Genomic DNA, 16,892 nt, shown 5'->3' on the forward strand with positions numbered 1-16,892 from the left:
ATACGTTTACAATGCATGCAGGGCAGATATCACAGTTGATGTGGATTTTTTTGCTAGAAAAAAATGCTTGACTGGCCTTAATCCCCCACTTTTTTTTTTCTTTCCTTTTAGCTGGAAAAATTTCAAGTGGTTCACAAACCAATTAAACGCAAAGCACTGTGGACACCAAAGGCTTCCAAAAGATCATCTGTACCCTCTACCACAGATGAAGGTTCAGTCAGTGTTGGTGCTGTGAGGCGTTCTTGTAGATTGAGAGGAGAGGTAAGAAAATAGTTTTGGTTTATTCTTCTGGAAAAATGTTGGTCTTGTGTTATCTAAGTCAGTAAAACCTATCAGCCTTCCAAGAATTTGTTTACAGTTCATCCTTCAATCACAATGTCTTTGTTTTAAGATAAAAAAGTTGTTTTAACTTTACAGCAAACCTAATTACTAACAAAAAATAATAAAAAGCCTTCAAAGATTTGCACAGAGGCAATGACAAATGACCAAGACCTTTGGCCAAGTAAAATTGTAGTTGTGGCAGATACTGGTATTACATGAATGGCACCTATGCTGGTGGCATATAAAAGCACCCATTACACTCTTGGAGTGGTTGGAGTTAGAAAGAGCATCCAGTCAATGAAACCATGCCGAATTGGACAGGAGTCTGGTGCAGCCCCTCAACTTCCCAGCCCTGGTCAGACTGTCCAACCCATGCCAGCATGGACAACGAACACTTAATGATGATGATGCCAATCTGGTTTTTGTGATCACTTATGGTTCTAGGATATCAACTTCATGTCTTAAGTGATTTTAATTAAAACCTCTTATAAAAACTTCGTTTATTTATATTCCAAATACCAGTCTAATAATGGCAGTTATTTTAATAAGTTCTTTATTTTTGAAATTAATTGAAACAAAAGCAGTGAATTTCAGCAGAAATATGGTAACTAAAGGGTTGATATGATCTAAATTTAAACATACGTCCAAATTCCACGTTGATTCATTTTCCTGCTTCCAATTTAAAAAAAAGTTATTTTACTATATTCTTTAAAAGTTTCAAAATTAATTGAAAGAAAGGCAGTGAATTCCAACAGAAATATGGTTAAAAAAGTGGTGGGGGGGTTAAAGTGATTATTGTTCATTTAAACTGAAGTGCATTAATCTTGCTATCTGCCAGTCTGGGAGGATCTGCAAAGGTCACATACAGAAGTCTGTCCTGACTAAATCATTTAAGGAAACGAAAAGTCAGAAACACAACTCTAAATACCAAGTCTTCAGCAACTTAACCGTACTAATAATAAATTATTTTTACAGATTTCCCCCTTGACCCTAATTTTAACAATTTTCTTGTTTTTTCTAGAAACCATCTGAAAACAATTTTATTGAACTTCTTGATGAGGATAAACCTTCTCCAGTTAAGAGAATTCCTCAGTTTCGAGAAAATACATTCGGTTCAATTGAAGGTGAGGCTTCTTATCCTTGCTAATAACAATACTCAGTGTAGCTTCTGTCACTATCATAGCTTTCCTTAGATGTCTCTGTAGGATTAAGAAGTTCAATTTCATAATCAGTGATTCTGGGTTCAATCCCACAGCAAATGACGGTTTGGACAGGTGTCTCTTTATTCTCTTTGTGTGGTTTATAGGTGCAAGCATTGCTGTGATTTTGAGGGGCTTGCTTCCCAACCATCATACAAGCAGTGTCCTTCATTGCCAATCTTCCCTGAAAACATATCTGAGCATGAAGATATATATATACATACATACGTACATATATACACACCTTCCTTGGACAGTTCATAACAGGAAGGGCGTCTAGTCATAGAAAATCTGCCTCAATGAATTTCATTTGATGGTTGCAAGCATGGAAAAGATGGCAATAAAACAATGATTTTTAAAAATTCTATGTCTAAGTTAGGTGGGTGTTGAAGTATTCCATTCATTTTACACATAGACATGAACAAATTATATTTTATTCTATCCCCATTACTTTCTGTGTATTCTTATTCAGAGTTATTGTCCTCCTAGATCAGTGGTTTCCAACCTGGGGTCCATGGACCTTTGGTCATCCACAAAGGTAGTACTAGGAGTCCATGAACTAAATTCAGGGTCTCGGATATATATATATATATATATATCTGGACCCCCTTCGGTCATGACACAGACCATGGGATTGCACCTAGAAAGTTACCCTCCCAGACACAAGTCCGGACAAGGTTGTTTATGGAAGACCAGCAGTCGCCCATGCATACTGGCCTCCCCTCTCCACGCCACCAGTGTTATCCAAGGGAAAGGCAAAGGCCGATACAGCTTGGCACCTGTGATGTCACAACTCATTTCTACAGCTGATTGAATTGGAGCAACGTGAAATAAAGTGTCTTGCTCAAGAACACAACATGCAGCCCAGTCCGGGATTCAAGCTCACAACCTCACGATCCTAAGCTCGACGCTCTAACCATTGAGACATGCGGCTTCACAGTATACACACACACACACACACACACACACACACATATATATACACATATATATACTCACACTCACATACACATATATATACATATATATATACTCGCACTCACATACACACATACACATAAGGATAATCATATTAAAAGAGGTCCATGGAGAAACTTGTTTAAGTAAAAATGTTGAGAACCACTGTCCTAGAAAGTTGTCCGTGCTGCAGTTTGTAGAGTTCCTGTTCAGTTTCCATCTGCCAATTCCACTTACAAAGCTGTAGTCAGCCCAGCGCTTATAGAAGACACCAATCCAGAGTGGCATACAGTGGGACTGAACCTGAAATCATGTAATTAGGGAGCAAACCTCCCACAGCCATACCTACAAATTTATCTAATCACTAATGGATTCACATAGGGGAAACCGTTTCATCAATATTTGTTGTAAGCCTCTCAAGATATTAATCTTTAGACATATTCCCACAAGCAAGAATCTCTCTCTCTCTCTAAATACAAATGTGTTCATGTCCATTGTGATGTCTTTGCTAAAACTTCCGTTGCTACCAGCTTTTTGTCCAGACTGAAACGTATTCACACAGAAATATATAATAAAACCGAGTTTGGCAAGCAGGTTCCAGACTCCATGGAGCATCAGACAAACTTGCTTGAAATTTGGTTTCAAATTTTGGCACAAGGCCAGCAATTTGGGAAGAGGAGGTATACTCTTGTTTCAGTCAGTTGACTGCGGCCATGCTGGAGCACCACCTTTAGTCAAGCAAATCAACCCCAGGACTTATTCTTTGTAAGCCTAGTACTTATTCTATCAGTCTCTTTTGTTGAACTGCTAAGTTACGGGAACATAAACACACCAGCATTGGTTGTCAAGCGATGTTGGGTGTGCATACACAGACACACATAGATATATACGACGGGCTTCTTTCAGTTTTCATCTATCAAATCCACTCACATGGCTTTGGTCAGCCTGAGGCTATAGTAGAGGACTCTTGACCAAGTTGCCATGCAGAGGGACTGAACCTGGAACCATGTGGTTGGTAAGCAAGCTACTTCTGCGCCTATGTCAGTTATATTGACCCTGGCAGCATTTGAACTCAAAACATAATCAGAAGAAATGCCACTAAGCATTTTCTCTGTGGCGATAATGATTCTGCCAGCTCACCACCTGAACTTGCTTCTAATTTAGCTGTTCTGTTACATTGTGATTACCTCCCTTTATGCCTCGGTCAATTTTACTTTTCCTTGTTAGAAAGTTACCAAGAAGTAAAATTCTTGAGTCAGTGTAAGTGACCAACACCTTTGATGGTTGTTCCTCAGCATGGTTGCAATCCAGTAATTGAAACTAGTCAAAGAGTGACATAAATGTTTATTCCTTAATAAATAATAGCTTTTATTTATTACCTACCTTGTCAGTAAAATTTATCACGTTTCTTGTATCTGACAGGTGTAGAAGTCGGCACCTGGTGGCAGTCCCGAGTGGAGTGTAGCTATGCTGGAATCCACAGGTAAGTTACTTGATTGTTATACTTGGAAGAGTGAGAACTTCAGTTACCAATTCACACATATTTCGGACAAATATGCTTGTTTTGTGAACTTACAGAGAATAAGAATTTGACAGCTAAATTGATTGTTTTTGTTCTATGTGGTCACTCAACATGCTAAAGATAGCAACCAGATATCCTCTTTTCTTAAAAACAGCTGGACACATTCAATAATGTAGTTCTAGATACTCTTTTACTCTTGTTTCAGTCATTTGACTGCGGCCATGCTGGAGCACCGCCTTTAATCGAGCAACTCGACCCCGGGACTTATTCTCTTGTAAGCCCAGTATATGTGCTATCGGTCTCTTTTGCCGAACCGCTAAGTAACGGGGACATAAACACACCAGCATCGGTTGTCAAACAATGCTAAGGGGACAAACACAGACACACATGCATATATATATATATATATATACATATATACGACGGGCTTCTTTTCAGTTTCCGTCTACCAAATCCACTCACAAGGCTTTGGTCGGCCTGAGGCCATAGTAGAAGACACCTGCCCAAGGTGCCACGCAGTGGGACTGAACCCGGAACCATGTGATTGGTAAACAAGCTACTTACCACACAGCCACTCCTGCACCTAGATTGATTGCAATAAAGATGAAATAGTCAGTTTTTTTAATTGGCCTTAGTTCTAATTGATTGTGTCTGAATAGAGTCTAAATGATATCTTTATATAGAAATAGAATTACAATTTTGTCAATATTGATCAAGAAAAGAAAATTTTACAAGTTACTCTTGATTATTGGGATCCCTTTTGCTGTAATAATCTGTTCTTGACCTACTAAAGTTACCATCTATCTGTTTAAGGGAACAATGGACGATGGAATTCTTTGGGGTTACTTGGGTTTAGTGTTAATCCCTTGGAATTTCCTGCTGCTAAATGCATTACTTAGTTTAACCCTTTAATGTTCAGATTATTCAATCAAACATAATGCCTATTGATTCACATTGATTTGAATTGATCATGCATTATCCCATATCTTCAAGATCTTGATGGTGCAATTACTTAATGTAGAATAACATTGTAGGGTAGGTGTGAGAGCCTGGATCTGGTCAGTTTGAACATAAAACAGATTAAATATTTTGGCCGGATATGGCCGGTTTAAATACTAAAGGGTTAAAGAATTAATAAAATCCCAGAAATCTGAATGCATTCATGTATCATAAATGAGGAATACTTTATTTGGATAAGAGGGGGTCTTGTGCGTTATGCTGTCCATTCATACACTATTTTAAATGTTTGAAAATAGTTTAGATTTGTTGCTATTGGTGGTTTTTCTTCTTTCTTAATCACACACATCTTCTTCAGACCTACAGTTGCTGGTATTCATGGAAGTGAAACAGAAGGAGCATATTCTATTGCTCTGTCAGGTGGCTATGAAGATGATTTAGATTTTGGAGAATGCTTCACATACACAGGAGCAGGTAGGTTTTTCATTCATCTCTTCTAATTCACTTAATGTAGTAGTGATGGTAGAACCAGCATGACCACCACCATCAAAATGTCTGTTCTTCCTACAGACTGGTATTGTTCCTAATCAAAGCAAATTTATCCCTCTATCATTGTATTGGGTTCAAATCCAGATGTCAATTCCATTTCATATATTTTATTATGTGGAGGCGCAATGGCCTAGTGGTTAGGGCAGCGGACTCGCGGTCGTAGGATCACGGTTTCAATTCCCAGACCGGGCGTTGTGAGTGTTTATTGAGCGAAAACACCTAAAAGCTCCACGAGGCTCCGGCAGGGGGTGGTGATCCCTGCTGTACTCTTTCACCACTCTTTCTTCTGTTGGCCTGCTCGCTTAGCCAGCGGGGTGGCATCATTCAAAGGCTAAAACAATGCGAACGCATTGTGACCAGCAATGTGTAACTACATCTGATGGACTGGATGGTGACGTGATGATATTTTATTATAGATTTGAACTACTCATAACATTCCTGCAACCTACTCTACTACATATCATCCCTCATCCTCCTGTTTACCATATCATTCTTACTATTCTGCTGCTCTACTCCTGCTACCTCCCTCAATTTGTACACCATTGGTCATCTCCCACCCCTTATCCACCCTTCAGCCCCACTCAAATCTTTACATTGGTCACCTACATCACTTCACCCTTTCATCCATCCTACTCTGTCTCCCCACTCACTTCCACTCCTCTCATACCCTGAAGGTCCGTCCATAAACTGCATCACCACACTTTTATCTTTCTTTCCAGCTTCACACTGATCACTCACACCATCTTTTCTAAAATGTTTAGCCATGTGACTCCTCTACAGCAAGAAACCTGTTCTGCTTTGGCCCCTTCTCTCACATTTTAACCCTCATCTAGCCGAACGTTACTTCTACTGGAGGTTCACTGTCTTGCAGGCTGCATAGTGACCTCACTAGTGCAGCTAGCATGAAAAAAAACAAAGCACTCAGCATAATCTGTAAAGTAGTTGGTGTTTGGAAAGGCATCCAGCTGCAGAAACTGTGCTTAGACATATTGGATCTTATCAAACTGTCCAACATAAGCCAGCATAGAGCATGGACATTAAATAAGAACTTTGAGGTGAATGGGTTGTATTCCACCTAATGTGACTCTACTCAGAGTAATATCATTTGACAAGAAACCCGGTGTAAAGAATACATAAAACTAGGCTGTGACTTAATATACCTTTAATGTGGCTGCACATATATCCACCAGCTGAATGATAAATGAAAATGGTTTGATGCATGGATGCCATAGTCTTCTGTGTGTGAATTCATATCTGCTACTGTAACAGGTTACATCTTCATAGTCTCATGTCTCAATGCAGAGATAGTCCTAAGGGTTCGTGCCAGAATCTCACACTCTAGTGCCAGTTTGTTTAAACCCACTATGGGAGTGGGGTAACTGCGCCTACAAACCAATAGTCCTTAGACCACTAGTGTAGCAATCTAAACAGTCAACAACTGGAATATATTGTGACGTTACTTATTAGCTTTACTAAACCATTCTACATTTGTGTTGTTATCGTTGAATCCTTTCTTCTTCATATTACCAGGAGGTCGAGATCTCAGAGGTACCAAAACAAATCCAAAGGTAAGTTGTATTTCTTCATTGCCAGGGCCGCTGACTGGCTCCCATGCCAATGGCACTTAAAAAGCACCATTCGAGCATGATCGTTGCCAGTGTCGCCGTACTGGCACAGGTGTTGGTGGCACGTGAAAGACAACATTTGAGCGTGGTCGTTGTCAGTGCTGCCAGACTGGCTCCTGTGCAGGTGGCACACAAAAAACACCTTTTGAACGTGGCCGTTGCCAGTACCACCTGACCGGCCCTCATGCCAGTGGCATGTAAAAGCACCCACTACACTCTCGGAGTGGTTGGCGTTAGGAAGGGCATCCAGCTGTAGAAACTCTGCCAGATCAGATTGGAGCCTGGTACAGTTGCCTGGCTTGCCAGTCCTCAATCAAATTGTCTAACCCATGCCAGCATGGAAAGTGGACGTTAAACAACAATGATGATGATGATTCTGCAGGTGTATGAAGAAACAATAATGAAAATTTCTTACAGCAACACAACCCCAAAAATGTATGAATAAAGAGAATGAAAGTTTTAGCCTTATCGCTAACTAAATTCTGTAGTTATTTTATTTTTATTGTTGGTTATTGTACTACAGCTGAAGTGTGGCTGTGTGGTTAAGAAACTTGCTTCCCAACCAGGCAGCCTTAGGTTCAGTCCCACTCTGTGGTTCCCTTGGCAAAAGTCTTCCCACAATATCCCCATCATCACCAACGTTGTTTAACATCCGCTTTCCATGCCAGCATGGGTTGGACGGTTTGACTGAAGACTGGAGAGACAGAAGGCTGCACCAAGTTCCAATCCCATCTGGCAAAGTTTCTACAGCCTGATGCCCTTTCTAATGCCAACTGCTCCGAGAGTGTAGCAGGTGCTTTTACATGCCACCAGCATGAGGGCCAGTCAGGCGGTACTGGCAATGACTATGCTCAGAAGGTGTTTTTTTTACGTGCCATCTTTTTTCTCAAGGTACTTACACTCTGTTGAGTACGAACACTGACATTACACATCCATCGGAGCATACTGGCTTCATTTCTTGCGAGCTTACGCATATCCTCAGCAGTCACGGCCCATGTTTCACTACCATGTGGCATGGCTGTTCGTACACATGCATCATACAGTCTGCCTTTTACTCTGAGCGAGAGGCCTTTTGTCACCAGCAGGGGTAAGAGCTCGCTGAACTTTGTCCAGGCTATTCTTACTCTAGCATAGCAAGACATTTAAAAGTTACGTTAAAAGTATAATAATAGTTATGATAAATGTGTAGCAAAAGATATTGTTGATGTAGCAGATGTTGACGACAACAAAGTAAAACAAGCATTGGATTGTGGTTTAAATGATTTATTTAATCGACACTTGGATTTATGTGTGGTATACACAAGGAAAGCTGCTACATGATGTTACCAATCTGCTTCGAGTTGGTAAAGTAAAAAATGAACTGGAGATATGCTGTGTTGATGTGATGAGGTGGAACCAGACATTTTTTGTGTCTGTGTGTGCGTTGGTCATTCGGTCATGTCTGTTTATGTTCTGTGACCGCTACTGTGTTGGGTAATTCATGCTGAATATGTGGTTCTCTGTTGTCTGCTGTCTCTTGACCATTTGCCTGTTGATGGCTATCTGTTTATCTGTCATGTGTCTGACTGTATTTATAATGGTGATCCCAGGTAAAAGGACAAACATACCACAGGAGTAATTTCTACCTATGTAGGTTGCCTCCTGTCCACTTGAACCTTCAGTGACACTACTCAGGTCCGAGGTCAAAGGGAAATCCATCCATCATTTTTTGACAGGTCAAAAAAATTCCTTTCGTGCCTGTTTGGCCAATGGTGGATCAGACGAGCAAGAATCCTTAGATGCAGTTTCGAATCTCAGCTTGGAAAATAAGTGTTAGCTTTTACAAATGTATTATTATAATTAATGACACTGAAAATATCAAAAATGAGACTAACTAATTTAATGTGCTAATAATTTTAATCAATTAAGTATTATAACATTGATGTGATACTGGTTACCTACTTTTGAAGGTGCATACCATAGTGGTTAAGGTATTCGGTTCACAATCATAGGATCACGAGTTCAATTCCAGGTGTCACGTTGTGTCCTTGAGAGCAAGACACTTTATTTCACGTTGCTCCAGTCAATTCAGCTGGCAAAAATAAGTAGCACCTGTATTTCAAGGGGCCAGCCTTGTTACACTCTGTGTCACGCTGGATCTTCCTGAGAAGTATGTGAATAGGTACATGTGCCTGTAGAGTGCTCAGCCACTTACACATTAATCTCCTGAGCAAGATGTTACATTGATTGGATCAACTGGAACCCTTGTAAGCGACAGAGTGCCAGACTTTTGCACCCCACTGTATGTGAGATATATGAGCATCACACAAACTGTTGTTCATCTCCAATCTTCTGTGATGAACATGTCTCGCCCTGGAGAAATATCACCTTCCTTGGAAACCGGTGAGGGCTGACAGCAGAAAGGGCATCAGGCTATAGAAAGTCTGCCTCAGTAAATTCCATCTGACCCATGCAAGAGTGGGAAAACGGATGTTAAATGATGATGAGATCCTTTGTTTCTTTTCTACTTTATCCATGTTTATTTTACAGAATAAACTATTGCTTACTCAAATTTTAAAACTTTCTTTTTTTTTTCCCCACCTTTTCAGAATTTACGAACAGCACCACAGTCTAAAGACCAAACATTGACTCGAGGAAACTTAGCTCTGAGCCGCAACTGTGAACTAGGGAGAACTGTTAGAGTGATCCGAGGCTATAAATCCAAGAGTGATTTTGCCCCTGAAGAAGGATATCGTTATGATGGTAAGGATTATTTTATTGAGTTGGCTGAACTGGCTTTCTGAGCTTAACACTGGCATGGCTATGTGGTTAAATTAGCTTCTCAACCTATTTCTTTACTACCCACAAGGGGCTAAACACAGAGGGGACAAACAGGGACAGACACACGGATTAAGTCGATTATATCGACCCCAGTGTGTAACTGGTACTTAATCGACCCCGAAAGGATGAAAGGCAAAGTCAACCTCGGCGGAATTTGAACTCAGAACGTAACGGCTGACGAAATGCGGCTACGCATTTCGCCCGGCGTGCTAACGTTTCTGCCAGCTCGCTTCTCAACCGTGTTGCTTTAGTCCCATTGCACTGTACCTTGGGCAATCATATTCTGTTATGTTCCTGCACCATGCAAAGCCATGTGATTTAAAGTTGTTTTGCATGTATTTTTATATTTTCTTTTTCTTCATGCTACAGGCCTCTACACTGTGGAAAAATACTGGTACACCATTGGTCTTTCTGGTTTCGGTGTGTGGAAATTTGCACTCCGGCGCTGTCCCAACCAAGCTCCTCCTCCATGGACTGTGGTAAGCTGATTGTTTGACTGCTTATTATTTATTTATGCAAATGACTGCTGTAGAATAAAAGCAATGGTATAACTTTTTGATAGAGCTTCTTTGTAGTCACTCAGGCTGCTAGAAACAGCAGCGTAGATCCCTCGAGTGCATTCTAAAGTGTTTTCTAAGTATGTTTTCAGTATTCTACGTAACATTGTTTAATGCTAGACTGGAGTGGCTGTGTGGTAAGTAGCTTGCCTACCAACCACATGGTTCTGGGTTCAGTCCCACTGCAAGTGTCTATTGCTATAGCCTCGGGCCGACCAAAGCCTTGTGAGTGGATTTGGTAGACGGAAACTGAAAGAAGCCTATCGTATATATGTATGTATGTTTGTGTGTCTGTGTTTGTCCCTCTAGCATTGCTTGACAACCGATGCTGGTGTATTTACGTCCCCGTCACTTAGCGGTTCGGCAAAATAGACCGATAGAATAAGTACTAGGCTTACAAAGAAATAAGTCCCGGGGTCGATTTGCTCGACTAAAGGCGGTGCTCCAGCATGGCCGCAGTCAAATGACTGAAACAACTAAAAGAGTAAAAAAAAAAAAAGAGTTATATGGTGTCTTACATTATGAAGTTCTTCTCTAATGCCATCAAAGTTGGTTTAAATGACTGAAGTCATCCTCTGTGCCTAGTGTAAAGATGTGAGCAGTTTCAACTAGTGTTAAGACCTCAGTAAGCAGTCTGGGTTACAGGTTCAATTCCTGGTTCGACCAGTTGACTTACTAAATCATACCTGGCTCAATCCGTAATAGAAACCCAAAGGTGCATAGATAGGAGGATATGTCAGATAATAAGTGTATAACTGAAGCTGTTGTTGCCGTACATAGGTGAGCAGCAAGTCTACAATTGAGGTTTAATTGCTATGTTAGACTCTGTGATTCCGTCTACACTCCAGTGACCATGGTGATAACTACTGGTGCATAAACACTGATTCATAATAAAAACTTGATTTCTTAAAGACCCAGATGTCTGAACAGTGTGTCTGTAGTAGAATGTAAAGAGATATCATCATCATTTAACGTCCACTTTCCATGCTGGCATGGGTTAGACAGTTTGACTGAGGACTGGCAATCCAGGCAGCTGTATCAGGCTCCAATCTGATCTGGCAGAGTTTCTACAGCTGGATGCCCTTCCTAACGCCAACCACTCCGAGAGTGTAGTGGGTGCATTTGCATGCCACTGGCATGAGGGCCAGTCGGGTGGTACTGGCAACAGCCACGCTCAAATGGTGCTTTTTACATGCCACCTTCACGGGGGCCAGTCCAGCGGCACTGACAACGACCTTGCTCGATTGTTTTTTCACGTGCCACCAGCACAAGTGTCAGTAAGGCTTCGCAGGGCTAACGATCATGCTCGAATGTTGCTTTTTATGTGCCACCGGCACAGAAGCCAGTTTGTTGCTTTGGCAACGATCGCGCTGGGATGGTGCTCTTAGCGCTGCACTGGCAAGGACTAGCCAGTCATCAAATTTGATTTTGATTTCGACACCAGTTTAAAGTGCTCACATTTTTACACTAGGCACAGAAGATGACTTCGGTCATTTAAACCAACTTTGATGGAATTAGAAGAAATTCATAATGTAAGACACCATATTATAAGTCTAGCATTAAACAATGTGATGACCCAATAAAGTGAGCAATTGATATCCTTTCTTAAATTTACTGCATTGAATTATTATTTTGTCTTCATTTCTCAGGTTTCAATGATCTTTGTTCTATTTTACAGAAAAACCAAGATACTTTTAGTGATAAAGCAAATGAAGAATCGGATGCTGACTCTGGTGTGGATTTGTTAGACTCTGACACAGCAAGTCAACACTCAAACAGCAGCAGTAGTAGTAGTAGTAATAAAGACAATGGATTGGATTTGGTGAAGAAAGACAACTGTGATGGTGATTCTCCTGCTGAAGAAAATGACAGTGATGAGGATGGCATGGGCAAATGTAATGAAATGACGGATAATGATGTCGATGGTGAAGATTCCAGTGTTTAAGAAGAAAATTCAAAGCTAAGAAAAGAAAGCAAATTTTCAGAAATAAATCTGTTTGGGTGGAGGGTAAACAACAAAAGTCTAACAATTTATCAAATTGCCAAATGAACAAATTGTATGGTGTTGTCTAAAACTTGCAATATTTTAGAAGAAAGAAGAGACTTTGTCGTTGGTTTCTGTCAATTGGCTGTGGTGTTACCATTCAATGTTTGAAACAAATACTAGATATGCACACAAAATCTCTTTAGGTTTTGGTTCATATTTTTACTTTTTTTTTATGTTGATTGGAACATTTTTAAAACGGGCCTTTATGGGAAAATGCAAATAGGTTTTTATATCACAAATGATATTCATGCATTGTAGTTTCACATTTTCAATTTCCACTATGGTTTAAAGATTACTGATTAGATTTTCATTGTTGCATGAGGAATTGTCTCAGAATAACAATGTGTCCCTTGTGGTGTTATCATCTTTTAGCTACTCATTCAGTTCAAAATTTAATTCTATATTTAAGGTACTAGTAAAGTTTTTGTTTTTGAAAATGCAACATTGAACAAATATTTTAATATTTCACTGAAACCATTTTACTTTAATTTGTAGAACCAATTACTTTTGTATGATAAAACTTAATATTTATTTAGCTGTCAATCAGTAAGATATTAGACTCAGTGGTTGTCAGTTTGTATTCCATCAAGTGTAACTTCAACACAAGAAAGTCTCTTTTTCAAGTGTGGACTTTATGAAATTTTGTTCATCATACATTGAAGGACAAATCTTTCAATTTATAATTTATCAAACATAGTGCAGCATTTTAGTACACTGTATATTGCTCTAAACAAATCATTCAAATATTTTTAAAGAAAATTTCTTTTATAAGAAATATATGTGTATATTGTTATAAAATTAACTAAGCATTCACTATTTGACATCTGAGAGGTTGCAGCTCATAAATTGTCTTCTATCAATCTTGGTCTTGTTTTACTTCACCACTTAGAATTCAGAAAAAAAAGGTTACAAGCATTTATTTATTAGTATTATGAAATAGTGTTATTTTCTCATAAAGGTAGGATTCTTCAAGAATAGTAAGTTAAGAGAGAAAAAAGTGCAATAAAGATTTATCTTAAAATTTTCATTACATAAGTTCCTTACTCTGTGATTCAATGATTTCCATTTACAGTTCCTTTTGTGCCATTTTTCCAACAGAAACTGGGTCTATAAGAGTACTTCAATTGGCTTTTTTAACTTTTGACTGATTTAACTTGGATCGCAGTTCATTTTTAAGTTTGGTTCATCACTTCATAATTATGACTTTGTGGTTGATTAATCTGTTTTAATTTTTTGTCATTGGAGATCTCAAAATGTGCCTTTCTATAAGTTTATTCTTCTGAATGTGGCAAAAGTTGCTGAAAATTTCTGAGACATATAAGAACTCTGGAACTGGAAAAGAATGGTTTAAGGCAGCAGCATATTCATATTTTTGTAATAAATGTTTTTTTTATTTGTATTTTTACATTCTTGTTGATCACCAAAGCAAATTGACTTTTAAAATGTGAATAAAACAAACCTGTTTTTGTTTCCAGTTTTCTTTGTGCTTCATGTGTTTTTGTAGATATTCTTTTACTTGTTTCAGTCATTTGACTGCAGCCATGCTGGAGCACCACCTTTTAGTCAAGCAAATCGACCCCAGGACTTTTTCTTTGTAAGCCTATTGGTCTCTTTTTGCCGAACTGCTACATTACGGGGATGTAAAAAAATCCAGTAATTTCACTACAGCTATTGAATGTGAGGCACAATACCTGTTGATGCTACCATTACATAAATATTTACCTGAAGATTATTAATACCAAGAAAATATACTGCTTTGCTTTGAAATTTTGTTTATTTTACTTTGCCACTTCTATAAAACATGAAACTACTTGTTATATTGTGTGTACATAGACAGGGTTTTATTATTTTTTTTATTTCACGCATGTGCATTGTTTGCTTTTGATTTTGTCTGCTATACAATATAGTGGGGTCAGTTGGGCACTGTCTGTGAAAACACAGCACCATGATGCAATTCACTCTGCCAGAAATTTGGAAACGACATGCTGTACTGCTTGGCATTTGCACTGGAAGCTCCAATATGTACATTTCAGAGCATTTGGGTGATAAAAACAAATATCCAGTCAACATCATGGTGTTTGGAGTGATCACTAGTGATGGTGACCTTATGCTTCCCATGTGGCCTTAGATTCTACACGGAGGCCTACATCAAGTGCCTGGAGGTGGTAATGTTGCTCTGGGCTCTGATGGTGGCTGCTAGAAGACCCTATGTCTGGCAACAGGATTCTGCACCATGCCACACAAGCAGGAGAAACCAGTCGTGGCTGTCAAACAATTTATTTGACCAAATCCTCTCTAACATCTGGCCACCTAACTCCCCAAACTGCGATCCCCTTGATTATTATGTGTGGGGTGCAGTTGAGTGAGAGACCAACAAAACTCCTTGTAACACCAAAGATGAACTGAAGGCAAGGATTATGGCAGCTTAAACAAGGAGACCGTCCAGAAGAGTTGCAGGAGATTCTGAAGTTGTCTGGAAGCAGTGGTTGAAGCCAATGGTGATTTTATTGAATAAATTTACTCTTTAGTATTTCAAGATATTTTTATGTAATTTTGATAAATATATGAGATATCAGTGTTATTTTCATTTTTGTAATTTAGACGGCATACAACTGTCAGTAAGGTGAGGGTTGGCAACAAGTACAGTGAAGAAATCTGGGTAGGGGTCCACCAAGGATCAGTCCTCAGCCCCCTCTTATTCATCATAGTCCTCCAGGCAATAACAAAGGAATTCAAGACAGGATGCCCCTGGGAGCTACTCTGGGTTGAAATCAGCCATGCCAAATTGTCTGCATCCAAACACCTGGTTTCCAATATAGGTTTCATATTGGACAGAAATATGGTCAATTCAGATCAGCCCCCAACTTTTTGTTGGTATTTTATAATATAAACACCTGGGGAAAAATGGAAGACAAAGTTGAACTCAGAACCTTTGAAGCAAAACTACCTTCTGATTGTCTCCTCTGTTTCCAAGTGTAATGCACTTCTTGTTTAATTACATATTTACTCTATCACCCAATATGTTGTTGCTGTGACTCTCTTATCATCTATGGCAGCATTATCCCAAATGTAGTCTTCTGTCAGTCTGATTTGAGAGAAATTTTCAATAAGAAGAGTAACTGCATAGAAGATTCCTCATGGGTTCATGTAATGTTTGTCAATAGTTGTTATATTATCTTTTTCAAGTGGAAGAGGTAGACCCAGGAAGACATGGGATGAGGTGGTGAGGCTTTATCTTCAAACATTGGGCCCCGTGGAAGCAATGACTAATGACCAAGACTTTTGATAATATGCTGTGCTTGAGAAGACTCGTCAAGCCAGGTAAAATTATAGTCGTGACTGATACCGGTGTCATGTAACTGGTACCTTCCAAGCATTTGGCCTCATAGACGCAATGTGGCACATGCAAAAGAGTGTTGGGCTTCATGGAGGCAATGACAAATGACCAAGGCCTTTGCTGTGCTTGAGAAGACCCAGCAAGCCAAGTGGAATTGTTGTCATGGCAGATATTGGTGCTATGCAACTGATACTTGTGCCAGTGGCATGTAAAAGAGTCTAGTGCAGCCCCTCACCCCTGGACAACAGATGTTAAATGATGGTGGTGCTGGTGATGAAGTTTAGTTTTGATAGTTTAACACTTTAGCATTTAAACTGGTCATAACCAGCCAAAATATTCTGCCTGTTTTATCGGGCCTTTCATACCTACCCAACAATGTCATTTTTAAAATAAACAATCACATCACCGAAATCTTGAAGCTAAGAATAATGTAGGATTAATTAAAGACAATATGAATAAATAAACATTACTTTTGACAGAATATACTGAATACCAAAGGGCTAAAACTTTAACTTGGCGCAAATCCTCGAGTATAATCTGCATTTTTTCCCCAAAATTTAAAGGTCAAAATCCCTTATGCGTAATATATATGAGGTTAAAAATGAAAAACATTTTCTAATCAATGTCCGAGTCTCTATTTGCTATCCAGCAATGTTTATTTAGACGCATTTTGTGATGTCAGGCGCGAAAATATCTTAAGCTAAGCCTGAAAGCAATGAAGTCATAAAAGAATCATCCATAACTTGCAGTAAGCAACATTTATTACAATAGAAGTATTCAGAACACAGAATAACAGTTAAGAACATCATTATTGTGTTACGCATGCGTGGAAGTGTTTGTTTGACTAGGTGCTGCTGGCTTAATTACGCTCGACTCAAGTTAGAGAAGGGGTGCATATTATACACATGGTTTAGGTTTTTCAGAGGGACAACCCCCTAAAAATCCCCTGTGTGTTATACTCAAGGGCGGACTATACTTGAAGATTTATATGTTAGGATTTA

The 16,892-nt window shown here is 39.3% G+C and overlaps 1 protein-coding gene across 1 annotated transcript in view; it reads left to right on the plus strand.

Annotated features, from left to right (window-relative positions):
* The window catches only part of LOC115212993 (E3 ubiquitin-protein ligase UHRF1-like), a 27,083-nt gene extending 13,050 nt beyond the window's left edge, over window positions 1-14,033 (plus strand). The window contains exons 2-9 of the mRNA XM_029781860.2: window positions 112-261; window positions 1,343-1,445; window positions 3,900-3,960; window positions 5,315-5,430; window positions 7,036-7,073; window positions 9,719-9,872; window positions 10,320-10,429; window positions 12,186-14,033. Of these exons, the coding sequence (XP_029637720.1) occupies window positions 112-261; window positions 1,343-1,445; window positions 3,900-3,960; window positions 5,315-5,430; window positions 7,036-7,073; window positions 9,719-9,872; window positions 10,320-10,429; window positions 12,186-12,452 (999 nt within the window). The 3' untranslated portion in view covers window positions 12,453-14,033. The remainder of the gene's footprint in view (window positions 1-111; window positions 262-1,342; window positions 1,446-3,899; window positions 3,961-5,314; window positions 5,431-7,035; window positions 7,074-9,718; window positions 9,873-10,319; window positions 10,430-12,185) is intronic.
* Window positions 14,034-16,892: the final 2,859 nt, after the last annotated feature.

This window comes from Octopus sinensis, linkage group LG6 (assembly GCF_006345805.1).
Source record: "Octopus sinensis linkage group LG6, ASM634580v1, whole genome shotgun sequence".
Taxonomy (NCBI): Eukaryota; Metazoa; Mollusca; class Cephalopoda; order Octopoda; family Octopodidae; genus Octopus; species Octopus sinensis.